This window comes from Eleutherodactylus coqui, chromosome 5, assembly GCF_035609145.1.
Source record: "Eleutherodactylus coqui strain aEleCoq1 chromosome 5, aEleCoq1.hap1, whole genome shotgun sequence".
In the NCBI taxonomy this organism is placed as follows: Eukaryota; Metazoa; Chordata; class Amphibia; order Anura; family Eleutherodactylidae; genus Eleutherodactylus; species Eleutherodactylus coqui.
In genome coordinates this window covers 177,068,305-177,082,731 of record NC_089841.1, presented here as the reverse complement: position 1 = coordinate 177,082,731, position 14,427 = coordinate 177,068,305, and the positions used below count along the sequence as shown (strand labels likewise).

The 14,427-nt window shown below is 45.6% G+C and overlaps 2 protein-coding genes across 4 annotated transcripts in view; one reads left to right on the top strand and one right to left on the bottom strand.

The window, feature by feature from the left end:
- TPCN1 (two pore segment channel 1) overlaps window positions 1–2,239 on the bottom strand; it is a 71,782-nt gene extending 69,543 nt beyond the window's left edge. The window contains exon 1 of one of the 2 annotated variants that reach the window (XR_010792856.1): window positions 2,064–2,239. The gene's annotated coding sequence lies outside the window, so the exon portion shown is untranslated. The remainder of the gene's footprint in view (window positions 1–2,063) is intronic. The other variant, XM_066603828.1, reaches the window with a different exon arrangement.
- A 185-nt stretch (window positions 2,240–2,424) lies between these two features.
- On the top strand, window positions 2,425–10,393 carry IQCD (IQ motif containing D). 2 transcript variants are annotated; one of them, XM_066603827.1, is made up of 5 exons: window positions 2,425–2,483; window positions 5,337–6,142; window positions 7,407–7,640; window positions 8,182–8,253; window positions 9,448–10,393. In XM_066603827.1, exons 2-5 carry the CDS (start codon window positions 5,414–5,416, stop codon window positions 9,745–9,747), a joined length of 1,335 nt encoding a protein of 444 aa, XP_066459924.1. In that variant the 5' UTR covers window positions 2,425–2,483; window positions 5,337–5,413; the 3' UTR covers window positions 9,748–10,393. The 2 variants fall into 2 exon arrangements, with proteins under 2 accessions (XP_066459924.1, XP_066459923.1); XM_066603826.1 differs by having other exon boundaries at window positions 2,438–2,498.
- The last annotated feature ends 4,034 nt before the right edge of the window (window positions 10,394–14,427 follow it).

The window sequence follows — 14,427 nt, the reverse complement described above, 5'->3', positions numbered from 1 at the left end:
GATTCTTTAATTTCACAGGAGATTCCACGCGGACGGCCTCCATTGATGTCAATAGATGTGTAATGCCCGCAGCCCATACACTAAGCGACGGCGCCGGAAATGCAAACAACAACAGAAAGAAAACCCTGTTATGAGGATGACCGCCTGCGTCCCTACGCGGTCATCCACAATAGTGACTTGCAGTTTGCAGGGTCACTGGCCGGGCTCACAGCCGGTATCCGCTGCAGGCCTCCCACATGTGGAATCCGACCCACTTGTGTGAGCCTGGCCTTAGTAAGATGTGGGTTTATAGATTTTTCATGCACAAAGGTTTCTATGGTACTTAACCCTTTCCAATCCACCATCTGACGTCTGAAGACATTCAGATTGAAGGCTGTACAGCTCCGATGTCGGAAGAGGTCCGGCAGACTATTCTTACTGTATAATAACCCTTTCCAATCCAATTTTGGATTCAGGCTTTCTCTTTTTGCTGTTATACAACGCTGCCATTTGCTGGCTAAAGCCAGTGTGTGTGCGCCAGAGAGGCTCCGACAGCGGAGTGGCTGGCAATAGACGGTAAGAATACCCTGTCGGACGTCTTCTGCCATTGGAGCTGTACAAGCTTCAATCAGAACGTAGGAAGTCTTCAGACAGTGGATTGGAAAGGGTTAATAAACGCTCTGTTGTCGGAGGCCTCTCCAGCATGTCATATACTACAGTACTGGCTCTAGCCAGCAGATGGCGCCATTGTATAATGGCAGAAAGAGAAAAAAACCCTAGGAAACCCTGAATCCAAAATTGGATTGCAAAGGGTTAAGATGTGCAAAAATCTAGATGGCTTAAAGCGACCCTTCAGGATCTACTACACTAAAAGGCCTCTTACAGGAGCGCATGACTGGGAACAAACATCTGCTTACCTGATCATCTGCTCATGGGAAACTGCCGCCAATCAGCTGACAACAAGCAAACGCTTATTAGTCGGGTGATCGCATCTTTTATGTGGCACAATCCAACTGATGGCAGCGGATATCCCATGGAAACACGGATGTGACTATAGAACTGTATGGCTGGGTTTACACAGGATGGCATTGCCGCAGAATTTCCATGCGCCAATTCCGCCCGCAGCTCCTAATCCCGGGATTAGCCAGCCATGTGGACGAGATTTTGCAAACATCCTGACCACACGGGGCGGCCAATTCATTGTGGCAAAGCCGGGCAGAAACAGACATGCGGCGCGGAATTCAATTCCACAGCATGTCAATTCTTTTTTTTTTCTGTTGTGGCCTCACTCCTCTCAATGGGAAGAGAAAACCGCAGCGGAATGCCGACAGCCGAACTGCACCAAAACCCGCGCCGAAATGCCCGCGGAAATCTCGTGTTTTTTCAGTGCGGCCAAGCCACGGGATTTCCATCTCGTGAGAACGCAGCCTATATGTCAGAACACCTACAAAATCAAGATAGATTAGAGTTTGGTAAACCCCTTTCAGGCTCCTTCCACTGTGGGAGTTAGCAGACAGTCTACTAAAAAAAAAAAATAAAAAATCAGTCCTCCATGCACAACCTTCTGGGGAGTATGTGATGAGCTTGTGTTTATACACAGCAGCCAATCAGAGCTGCAAGTGAGGGAGAGGGCAGCAGCCTGGACCAATGAGGAGACAGGGGTGTGTCTCCTTGAACCAATGAGGAGACAGGGGTGTGTCTCCTTGAACCAATGAGGAGACAGGGGTGTGTCTCCTTGAACCAATGAGGAGACAGGGATGTGTCTCCTTGAACCAATGAGGAGACAGGGGTGTGTCTCCTTGAACCAATGAGAAGACAGGGGTGTGTCTCCTTGAACCAATGAGGAGACAGGGGTGTGTCTCAGACTCCCTTAGGTCTGGTCACAGATCACTGCTCTGAAGCCAAGTGTTAAAAAGCATCCAAGGAGCAAGGACTACAGAAAGTGAAGAGCAGGTAGTCATGCCCTATAGGTGGTGCCTTCCTTCATCGCCATGGAAACACATGCATCACTTCCTCCCTCCTCTCTGCAGACTACTGTATGTACACATGCCAGCCACCCCACATTGCACTGCCCCAGCCGTTACCGAGCAGCCGCACACGTCACCGCTGGACTTCTGGGCTTCACGTTAGCATCACGTGATGCGAGGATCTCGTGCCGCGGGCTTCTGGCATCTAGAATCAGGAACCATTTACCACAGCATCACTTTATCACCCACAGACCTCGCCGAACCCTTCCGCACATGCGCCTTGGAGAGGAGAAGTTATGTGCAGCCACAGCACGCATGCGCAGCATTCCTTTGCAGCCCTGCCTACGTTTTACGAGTCCCCCTGCCATATGTTGTTGCCGAAGCAGGACGAGATTTAGCGCTTGCGCACTAGGGAACAGTCCGCTATTGGCTCTGTGCATCGCCAAGTCACGTGATTAGTTTCCATGGAAATTGTACACTAAAAAAGTATACAGGTGGACGGTGCTGGGAGGAAAGGAGTCCATCGGCTGTCCGCAGGTGCCCGTATACCATGTATGCCTCTGGGGGGGTGTAGTGTCCGCAGAGCTGCTGGTCCGTTACACGAAATAGCCCCTACCAGCCATGTCCGCAGTCCCGGCTCTTGTATTGCAGCTGTTAGATGTCATCACATCTACAGACTGTTAGGGGAATTAGCGGGGTCTATGGGAACAGTCCAAAATGTTGTAGAACTGCGCAGATCCAAGGGTGTGCGCCCCACTACAGGCTGATCTCAGGGTGTGCGCCCCATTACAGGCTGATCTCAGGGAGTACGCCCCATTACAGGCTGATCTCAGGGTGTGCGCCCCATTACAGGCTGATCTCAGGGTGTGCACCCCATTACAGGCTGATCTCAGGGAGTGCGCCCCATTACAGGCTGATCTCAGGGAGTGCGCCCCATTACAGGCTGATCTCAGGGAGTGCGCCCCATTACAGGCTGATCTCAGGGTGTGCGCCCCATTACAGGCTGATCTCAGGGTGTGCGCCCCATTACAGGCTGATCTCAGGGTGTGCGCCCCATTACAGGCTGATCTCAGGGTGTGCGCCCCATTACAGGCTGATCTCAGGGTGTGCGCCCCATTACAGGCTGATCTCAGGGAGTGCGCCCCATTACAGGCTGATCTCAGGGTGTGCGCCCCATTACAGGCTGATCTCAGGGTGTGCGCCCCATTACAGGCTGATCTCAGGGTGTGCGCCCCATTACAGGCTGATCTCAGGGTGTGCGCCCCATTACAGGCTGATCTCAGGGTGTGCGCCGCATTACAGGCTGATCTCAGGGTGTGCGCCCCATTACAGGCTGATCTCAGGGAGCGCGCCCCATTACAGGCTGATCTCAGGGTGTGCGCCCCATTACAGGCTGATCTCAGGGTGTGCGCCCCATTACAGGCTGATCTCAGGGTGTGCGCCCCATTACAGGCTGATCTCAGGGTGTGCGCCCCATTACAGGCTGAACTCAGGGTGTGCGCCCCATTACAGGCTGATCTCAGGGAGTGCGCCCCATTACAGGCTGATCTCAGGGTGTGCGCCCCATTACAGGCTGATCTCAGGGTGTGCGCCCCATTACAGGCTGATCTCAGGGTGTGCGCCCCATTACAGGCTGATCTCAGGGTGTGCGCCCCATTACAGGCTGATCTCAGGGTGTGCGCCCCTTTACAGGCTGATCTCAGGGTGTGCGCCCCATTACAGGCTGATCTCAGGGTGTGCGCCCCATTACAGGCTGATCTCAGGGTGTGCGCCCCATTACAGGCTGATCTCAGGGTGTGCGCCCCATTACAGGCTGATCTCAGGGAGTGCGCCCCATTACAGGCTGATCTCAGGGTGTGCGCCCCTTTACAGGCTGATCTCAGGTGTGCGCCCCATTACAGGCTGATCTCAGGGAGTGCGCCCCATTACAGGCTGATCTCAGGGAGTGCGCCCCATTACAGGCTGATCTCAGCGAGTGCGCCCCATTACAGGCTGATCTCAGGGTGTGCGCCCCATTACAGGCTGATCTCAGGGTGTGCGCCCCATTACAGGATGATCTCAGGGAGTGCGCCCCATTACAGGCTGATCTCAGGGAGTGCGCCCCATTACAGGCTGATCTCAGGGAGTGCACCCCATTACAGGCTGATCTCATCGTGTGCACCCCATTACTGATCACTAGAGGAGGCCAAATATCATCAATGACATAGCAAGCTGTTCACAACCTGTTCCCTCCATACATCCTTGATCTATTATACCTATACCCCCACACATATGTAATTTCCTATATGCGACCTGCTCCTCCATACATCCCTGATCTATTATTCCTATAGCTACCCGCACATATATAACCTCCTATATACAACCTGCCCCTCCATATATCCCTGATCTATTATCCCTATACCTACCCACACATCTGTAATCTCCTACATACAACCTGCCCCTCCATACATCCCTGATCTATTATCCCTACCCACACATATATAACCTCCTATATATGACCTGCCACTCCATACATTCCTGATCTATTATCCCTAGACACCCCCCACACACATATGTAATATCCTATACACAACCTGCCCCTCCATACATCCCTGATCTATTATCCTTATACCCTCCACACACACACATGTAATATCGTATATACAACCTGTGCCATCCATACATCCCTGATACCTATACCATCTCCCACCCACCCACACACAATTTCCTATATACAAACTGTCAGCTCCATACCTCCCTGACTTATTATCCCTATACCGCCACACATGTAATCTATATCCAACCTGTCCCCTTCATATATCCCTGACCTAATATACCTATACCACCCTCGTCACACAATCTACATCCAACCTGTGCCCTCCTAACATCTATGATCTAATCTCCTGATACCTCCCACACATGTAATCTATCTCCAACCTGCCCCCTCCATACATCCCTGACCTATTATCCCTATACCTCCTCACATGGCATCTCCTATATACATTGTGTCCCCTCCGATACCTCCTCACACGTAATCTCCTATATCCAATCCGTCCCCTTCATACATCTCTGGCCTAATCTTCTGATATCTCCTTGATCTACACAAGATCCTAGATGAAATAGTGCTGCATGCTGCGTTACTTTATCCATGAGAATAGCAGCGTGCATAACAGCTCCAGATGGAACCCTTTATGGTTAACAGGTTTCGTTCGGTGCAATTCAAGTCCGGCATTTCTGCTTTTGCCATTGTTCACTTCCTAGGATGGAGCCAACAATGGAAAAAGAAGTGCAGATGTGAGCAAGCCCTGCTACATGTTCCTAGGCCACTGCCTGTGTAGTACAAATATGCATTTTATTGGACTTCCTGTGTGAACTTATCCTGTCCTTTTCTTATGTTTGTGTTGATCCCAGGCCCCCATCATTAGGCAAGTATATATGCATGAATAACCGTCTAGAAGGAAGGTGGAGAACTGTGCACTATTAACACCATGGCATCAGATGTCCTCTCCATGACTCAGCCGGCCATGCTGCCTTCCCCGCAGCCCTTACAATCTTCACCTGGAAGTGTTGGGAAACTCCTGAAGCTCTGCCCAGTTAAAATGCTTCCAAACATTGACAGTATGGCGATGCTGGAACCGGGCCGTAAAAAGCTAACATCCATAGAAACACAGAGGGTAGTGGCGGTGCTTGATGAAAGCATCCGAAAGCTGGAGCTGGTCAGTCTGTTTCATCACGCCATCGAGAACCTGGAAAGATATAGTGTGATTTTTGGCTTGGAGCTGACGGGAGCATTGCGGGAGCACAAAAGGCTACAGGATAACATGCAGAGACATCTTCAGCGCATGGAAGGTGGAGAAGATGAGTCCGGCTTCCAATGGGGAAAAATGGCAGAAACAGCTGACGTGTACTTTGATGCCCTCCGTCAGGGTGTTGAAAGCTCCGTGAGGAATATTGTAAGGTTATTTTTGACCAATCCAACAGCCAGTCAGGCATTGAGATCTGAAGGAAGAATAAGGGATCAGGCCTCACAGACAATGATCCACTTTCTGTCAGAATTAAGGACATTTGTCTTTGAGATGCTCCTCACCAGGCCGCTGGAGCAGAATGACAGGATGACTTATCTCCAGGAAATGACACTGCGTGACCACAACAACCGGGGCGTCTTGGTGGCTTTGGAAGAAGAACTGAATGCAGCTATTCTTGACCGTGACACAGAGGTACACAATGACTTTTTCTTTTCAAGTTGAATTAGCCCACCCTCCCACACAATGCTGGTAAAACGCTGTGATTTTGATCACAGCGATTTCTATCGACATTTTTGAACACAAGTTACTGCATTTGATAGCCTTTTTAATGCACCCCAACCTTGTGATGGGTGATGAGGTGTGTTAAAAAGCGTGAAAACGCCCTAAAATAGAGCAGGCAGCACTCGAACATCACAGCGTTTTCTAATAAGCGCAGGTCTGTGAGGCCCCATTGAAATCAATGGGAGCATTGTACCGCAATTAGTCTTGTTTTTTGGGACATTGATGACCTCTGCTGTAATACTAAGCTGGGCCACTGCAGTGGGAATGGAGCTGTGCTTCCTGCATACATGGCTGCATCCAGCTGCCTGGCAACCAATTGATCAGTGGAGGTCATAAGCAGCAGACCCCTCCTGATCTACTAGTGATGATCTATCCTGGAGATGGGCGATCAATAGTTAAACGCGGGATAACCCTTTTACATTGACAATACATATTAGACTTATGTTGGCCGAACCAGCTGATTTCAGTGTAACCAGCTGACCTTCTAAAGTGTATTAGATGTTCAGCCGAAGTTCATTTACAGATGTGGATCAGGCATGTAAATCAAGGTCATAATCTGTTGACCGGTGTCTGGTGGCAGCAGCTTGTTCACCTGTCCCGTTTCAGAACACATGCATTCTTGGCCCACCCATATGTGTATGATGGCGGTCTGCAGGTGAGGACATTGGGGACAGGCATCTGTATGATAGGTGTTAAAGGTCTATAGCCACCTTTATACAGAATCCTACCATGATAGATCAGGCATAATATGAAGAAGTAAGAGAACAAAGATTCCTAAAAAGCGAAAATGAAACATGATAAATCCGACCCAGATATTCCAATCTGATATTATACATACTATACAAGAACATATTAACCCTTTCTAATCCACTGTCTGACCTGTGAAGACATCATGATTTAAGGCTGTACAGCTCCGATGTTGGAAGACGTCTGTCGGGGTTCTCTTACCGTATATTGCCAGCCTCTCTGCCGTTGGAGCCTATCCAACGTGTCACCTCATGCAGTACTGGCTTTAGCCAGCTGATAGCGCCGTTGTATAACAGCAGAAAAAGAATAAGCCCCCTAGGAAAACCAGGATACAAATTGGATTGGAAAGGGTTAAAAAGCTATTGTAAACTTTAGTATTAAAGAGCAGTATAGTACATCATAACAAAACTTGTACTGCTGTCTCTAGATCGCCAAGAAAAATGAGGGTATCCGGCAGCTAAAGATAAACTTGCACCAGTTGGAAAAGTTTTCAGAAAACCAGGTGAAACGCACGATACAGGAGGCGGAAAAGCAGCAGAAGTCAGACAGCCGAGCCTCAGAGGGGAAAATTGCAAAACTTGAACAGGATCTACAACAGCTGAGATCACAGCTCACCGGTACAATTGCGGAGAACCGTGAGATAGAGCTAAGTCTGAGAAAGGTATACATTATATATACTTTTTTAGCATCTTGTGTCTTAATTTAAAGGGCCGAACTCCTACAACAGCAAAGGAATGCTGTGTGCTAGTTCAGGTCCTTACTACCCAAAGACCTTAATTAGATCTCAAATAAGTTGAAGGAATCACATCAAAAGCTTGATACGCACTTACAATATAGTATTTATGACATTAGGGATTCAAAACAAATCCAGGGAGTGTAGCAATGTTTCGGATGTTCAGTGCTTTTTCAAGTGCCAAAAGCGGTTACATCTGCCAAAAGAAAAAAAACATCCATGGGTTTCCTTTTTTTTTTTTTTGCAGATGTAACCACTTATGGTGCTTGAAGAAGGACTGAACATCTGAAACATTGCTACACTCCCTGGATTTGTTTTGAGTCCCTAATGTAATAAATACTATATTGTAAGTGCATATCAAACCTTTGATGCCATTCCTTCAACTTAATTGATATCTAATATTAATTTAAATAGAGACTTACCTTATATTTTAATCTTTCTTCTTTATTTCTTACCTATAATTATATAGAAAAAATATAAAGTTGAAACAGAGATTGAAAACTGGATTCAGAAATATGACGGTGACATGGGAGAAAAACAGGTATGAAATGAAGGCTACAATATTTTTTTAGCATTTTCTTCATAGTTTTTTTTGCCAGTGGACAGTTTTTGTGTTTACAACTTCTTTAGATATTGATATCCTATGAAGTTACATTTCAATAGCCAATCCTTTGTTCTTCATGAAATAAGTATAGCTAGATGTATCCGGAAGTGGATTGTCTCCTCCTTCCTCTGGCAGTAAACACACATGCTTGGATCTACTGCTTCTTGTATAGTAAAGAATGGTTGCTGTATCCCTTGGTACAAATAAATCTGCTTCTTGGGCCTCATGTACACGGGCAAAAGAAGAATTAAAATCCGCAGCGGATTTTAACTCTTCTCCTGCCCGCGGATCCGCATCCCATATGGATGCATTGACCACCCGCGGGTAGATAAATACCCGCGGATGGTCAATAAAAGTGATTTTTTTAAAAATGGAGCATGAAAAAATCTGGACCATGCTCCATTTCCGTGCGGGGCTCCCACGGGCTTCTATTGAAGCCTATGGAAGCCGTCCGGATCCGCGGGAGACCAAAATCAGAATTTACTCACCTGCTCCGGATCTTCCCTTCGCCGCGGCTTCATTTTCTCTCTGTCGCGGCCAGATCTTTTTTCTTCGGGCCGGCGCATGCGCGGGGAACGCAACCGATGTGCCCTGCGCATCCGCCGGGCTGAAGAAAGAAGATCCGGCCGCGACGGAGAGAAGATGAAGCCGCGGCGAAGGGAAGATCCGGAGCGGGTGAGAGGTGAGTTAATTCTTATTTTTATGCCTCATGTCCGCGGGTCAGGAGGGACCCGCTACGGATTCTACATGGAGAATCGGTAGCGTGCCTAAAAAGCATAACCGGTGCAGCGATACACCCTGCTAATTATGGTTACTAATTACTGTGTGTTACCAATTCTACATATCAAAAAGGTTCTGCTGCCCATGTAAGCAGTGGAGACCTGCTGTCTTCTCATTCATAACGGAGAAGCAGTAATCAGGCTGGCCATGGCTTCCCTGGCAAAATCAGTTGTTTGCTGTGAGCTGCTGAGGATGATTGGCTGATCGCCCCGAGACCCTCATTCTCAAGGTGGTTGTGCTTCTTGACACAACTTCTTTAACTTAGTAGACACAATACATACAAAGTAACTGCCTAAAAAATAAAGTGGAATATGTGTGCTATGAGTTTCCTTTTTGTCTACTTACCCACAGGCAGAGTTGGAGGAACTTGAGGGGATGTACGAAGAGGAGAAGGCTCAGTTGGCAGAGCTGAAGGAGAAGTTGGCAGTGCTGGAAGTAGAATATGTTCAGATTATGGAGGAAAGACGACAGGCCCAGTTGAAGAAGGAAGAAGCAGAAAAAGAGCTGGCCAAAATGAAGCGGGCAGCAGTAGTTATCCAGGCACATTGGAAGGGGTACCAAGTTCGCAAGTCAATGAAGTCCAAGAAAAAGAAAAAGAAGAAAGGAAAAGGAGCAGGTGGAAAAGGGAAGGCCAAAAAGGGCAAGAAATAACAATATTGTGCAGCAAATTTCTCTTTGCATGGAAAAAAGTAGTTAATTTATAAACCTTTTACAAATACTTCTCCTTAATTACAGAACCCATCTTACGGTCCTGTATAATACCATTATTGTAATAAAGAGGTAATTTAACATAAAGAAAGGCTAAAACGGTAAATTCCAGATTTATTTCTGTACAATGAAAGAATATATGTCTCAATAAAGTGCTGTTCTGTTACAAAGGTTGCCTCTGGGATTGGGAAACTGCTTGAGGGAGGAGGTTAGTATAAAAGTTGGAGACCTTTACATCTCAGGACTATTTCCAGACATATGCCACTCCTTTGGCCACTGTCAGGTTAATGGGGGCCTATTGCTATGTTGCGTTTATGCCAATGCATGGAAAAATGGTACATGATAAATGGAAAGTCGATGTCTGTTTTGACAGACTGTTATGGCAAATTACTGAGAGCTTGGAACTCATGGATAGACTATCCGGTTTCCAAGTGGCATTGGTCAGGCCACTCATTCTTGCTTGACCATCCACGGAAGATCTGAACTACACCGTGATGTACTGACATTTTCTATAGATTAGCTCATACTCCCTAGAACACTACCTGGTGATCACGATTTTATAATGTTGACAGTCTCATATCATCTATTTGTTCCATATGTTTTTATTGTAAACTATAAAACCAAACAGAAAACAAACATATGAATGTGGTACATTCCCTTCAACCCTCAAAATGACCAAAAGCTTTTGTGACTACAAGGAACTTTTCTATACAAATGCTTCTTGTAACGCAAACTATATTTCTATCCCTTACCATTACCATAAAACTAACTAAATCGATCCTTTTGTCATTAGCATTAGAGATGAGCGAGTATACTCGCTAAGGCACATTACTCGAGCGATCTCTCTCTCCCTCCCGCTCCTCGCCCCAACTCACCTGTCACCCCGCACCGGCCCCCGAATCTTTAGAGACAAGCGGGGAGATACTCGGCTAAGGCACTACTTGCTTGAGTAATGTGCCTTAGCGAGTATACTCGCTCATCTCTATTTAGCATGTTAGCATATCCAAAATGGATATGCATGTTACTATTTAACCCCTTAATGACACAGCTCTTTTTTTTTACTTTTGGCTTTACCGCCCTACTTTTAAAAATCATAACTCTTTAATTAATCTTTTTTTTCACCGGAAAGTTCGCTTAAAATATAACTTATTTCACAAACCTATAAAATAATGGGCTAATAATGCCAAATTAAAAGCATTGAATCGCTTTTTATCAGCAAATAGTAGGTTGGCCTTAACCATGTATAGTTTGGTATTTTTAGGGCCACAGACCCAAAGATAACACAACTACCTTAGCAGGAGAATTGACGATCAACAGCTTTTTCAGTGCTTTTGACTTGGCATTATTAGCCCATTATTTTATATGTTTGTGACATGAAAGTTATGTTTTAACCCTTTCCAATCTTCTGTCTGACGTCTAAAGACATTCTGATTGAAGGCTGTACAGCTCCGATGTCGAAAGACGTCCGGCAGAGTATTCTAACTGTATATTACTGGCCTCTCTTTTGTCGGGGGGCCTCTCCAGCATGTCCCATACCGCAGTACTGGCTCTAGCCAGCAGATGGCACCATTGTATATTGGCAGAAAAAGAAAGCCCACTAGGAAATCCTGAATCCAAAATTGGATTGCAAAGGGTTACGGGAACTTTCCAGTGAATTTTTTTCCCAGAATAAAGGTTCTTTCTGCCACTGTGAAATACGCTTTTATTTATCAATTGACATGGCTATATGAAGACTTATTTTACGCGTGACAAGTTGTATTTTTTAGGATACTATTTAATCTATTAAAAATGTTTAAAACATTTCAAAGTTCAAAAAAACCTCAATATTGCCATTTCTGGGAGGGTGGAGGATCTTGTTATGGCGTACACACTGCGGCTAAAATGACATAACAACTGTATTCTGTGGCTCAGTACAATTACAACAATAAGATTTATACCGCTTTTTTTTTTTTTTTTTTGCAGCACTTTAAAGAAAAAAAAAAAAGAAAAAATATTTTCTACTGGCGTCCCCTAACAGCCATGACTTATTATTTTTACATGGATACAGGTGTGCGAGGGCTTGTTTTTGGGGGACGTCTTGAGGTTTCTATTGGTACTATGCGAGTTCATGACTTTTTGATCGCTTTTTATTCAATTTTTTCTTGGAGACCGGGTGATCAAGAGTGTAATTCTAGGGCTGTGTATCTTCTTTCTGGGGACATTGAGCATGCAGGATAAATGATGCTTTTCTTTGATAGATCGGACTTTTAGAGAAGCAGCGATACCGAATGATTTGTTTTGTATTGATTTTTTAATTATAAAATATGGGGAACGGTTTGTTTTTTAAAACTTTTATTACCTTTAGTTTTTCTAATATTAAATAAAAATTGTTTTACTCATTTTTACATCTTTTTTTAAGTCCCCATAGGGACTTGAACTTGCGATCACTTGATCAGTCATACAGTATAATGCAATACCACAGCATTGCATTATACTGCGTTCTGACAGGCAGTTTATCAAAACATGCCACAGGCAATCAGTCAGGGATGGCAGCCTTGAGGGCCTTTGAAAGGCTCAAGGCTGCAATGGCAACTGAACAGCACCTTGCAATACCATTGTGGAGGGGCCATTCGGGAACCCCTCTAATCGAGGCTTTTAAATGCACTGATCATGGCTGTGGGCTGTCAAGGGCAGCCGGCACCAGCCTTGTGCATTTGTCTTCAAACAAACTCCATGCGTTCAAGGTGTATCGGTCTGCCCTTGATGTGATTGTTCTCAGCAAGAGAAACGACGTAATCTTGTAGCTATGATACCTTTTAATGGCTAACAAAAATACATGATGTAATAATAGCGAGCTTTCGTACCAACGCAGGGTACTTCTTCCGGCTTAAATGGATTGGATCTGAAGAGGCATGCATATTTATACACACTTCTAACATACATACTTATGACAAGGCACAGATATGGATGTGATTGGTTCGCACTTAAAAGGAATTCTGCAAACCAGAAAACAAACTTTTTTTGTCTAGGCACTGATAGCGGAGTGAAAGTTTTATGGTCCCTAAATTACTGTTGGAGGGGGGGGGGAAAGGTCAACAGGCTCGAATTGTTATAAGAGATACACAAACATTTTTAGCTAAATACTGATAAGGGAGTGAAAGTTTATGATCCCTGAATTACTGTTGATGGGGGTCTTATCTGTGCAATCAAGTCTCACACTTCCCATTCACGCATAAATCCTGGGGAATAGTTTAACCCAGTATTCAGCATGTCAAAGGTTGTTATCAATTTATATTCCCAAATTCTTCTGTGGTTTTGTGACTTGAAACCACCCTTCAATATCAAAACTCTCATATCTCCTATGTCATGTCCACGGTTAGAGAAGTGTTCGGCCACAGGTAATTCTCTTCTTCTGTGTTCAATCGTGTGGCGATGAGATCTCATCCTGGCTTTGAGTTTCTGTCCTGTTTCTCCAACATAAAGACCCCCAACAGGACATTTACTGCACATGATCAGGTACACAACATTGGACGAGGAACATGTAAATGTCCCTGGGATCTTATAGTCCTGCTGTGTGTTGGGGATCCGTATCCTGTCCGCAGTCAGTACATGTGAGCAGGTCTTACAGCTCCTTACATTACAGGGATAAGTTCCTTTTTGTGTGTCAGAGGGTAATGCACTCCTGATTATAAAGTTCCTCAAGTTAGGAGGTTGCCTGTAACACAGAAGCGGAGGGTCCGGGAATATGGTTTTCAGACGGTCATCCTTGTGCAGGGTATGGTGGAGTTTTCTTGCGGTTTTCCTTAGTACCTCTAGTTGCGGATTGTAGGTCACTACTAGAGGCACACGATTGTTTCTTTCCTTCTCCTTGTATTGAAGTAGTTGACTTCTGGGTATCCTGGTGGCTCTGGTGATTTGGTCATCAATTGAGGTGGGATGGTAGCCCTGATTTATAAATGTTCTTTTAAGATGGTACAAATGTTCCTCTCTGTCTGTTGGGTTGGAGCAGATCCGGTTGTATCTGATGGCCTGGCTGTAGACAATGGACTTTTTGATGTGTTTAGGATGGAAACTGTCCCATCTGAGGTATGTGGGCCGATCAATTGGTTTTCGGTACAGGGATGTCTGTATTGAGTTATTTGAAATCTTTATGGTGGTGTCCAAAAAGTTGATTTCTGTATGCGAGTAGTTTAATGTCAGGTTTATGGTGGGGTGGAATGCATTGAATCTTTCATGGAATTTTATTAATTCTTGTTCAGTGTTGGTCCAGATGATCATGATGTCATCAATGTAGCGGAAGTAGGCCAATGGTTTGCTGGGGCAAGAGGCCAGAAAGTCACTCTCCAGTTTTGCCATAAAAAGGTTGGCATATTGCGGTGCCATTTTACTGCCCATGGCAGTCCCTGTGAGTTGCAGGAATTTCTCTTTGCCAAAGGAGAAATAATTGTGTGTGAGAATGAATCTTGTGAGTTGTAGCACTGCATCAGAGGCGACCCCATTGGCCTCAAGGTGCGCCTGGCAGGCAGTCAGTCCATCCTCGTGTGGGATGTTGGAATACAAGGATTCCACATCCATAGTGGCCAGGATGGTGCCATTGGGGAGGGGACCTACAGTTGACAGTTTGCTCAGTAGGTCCGTGGTGTC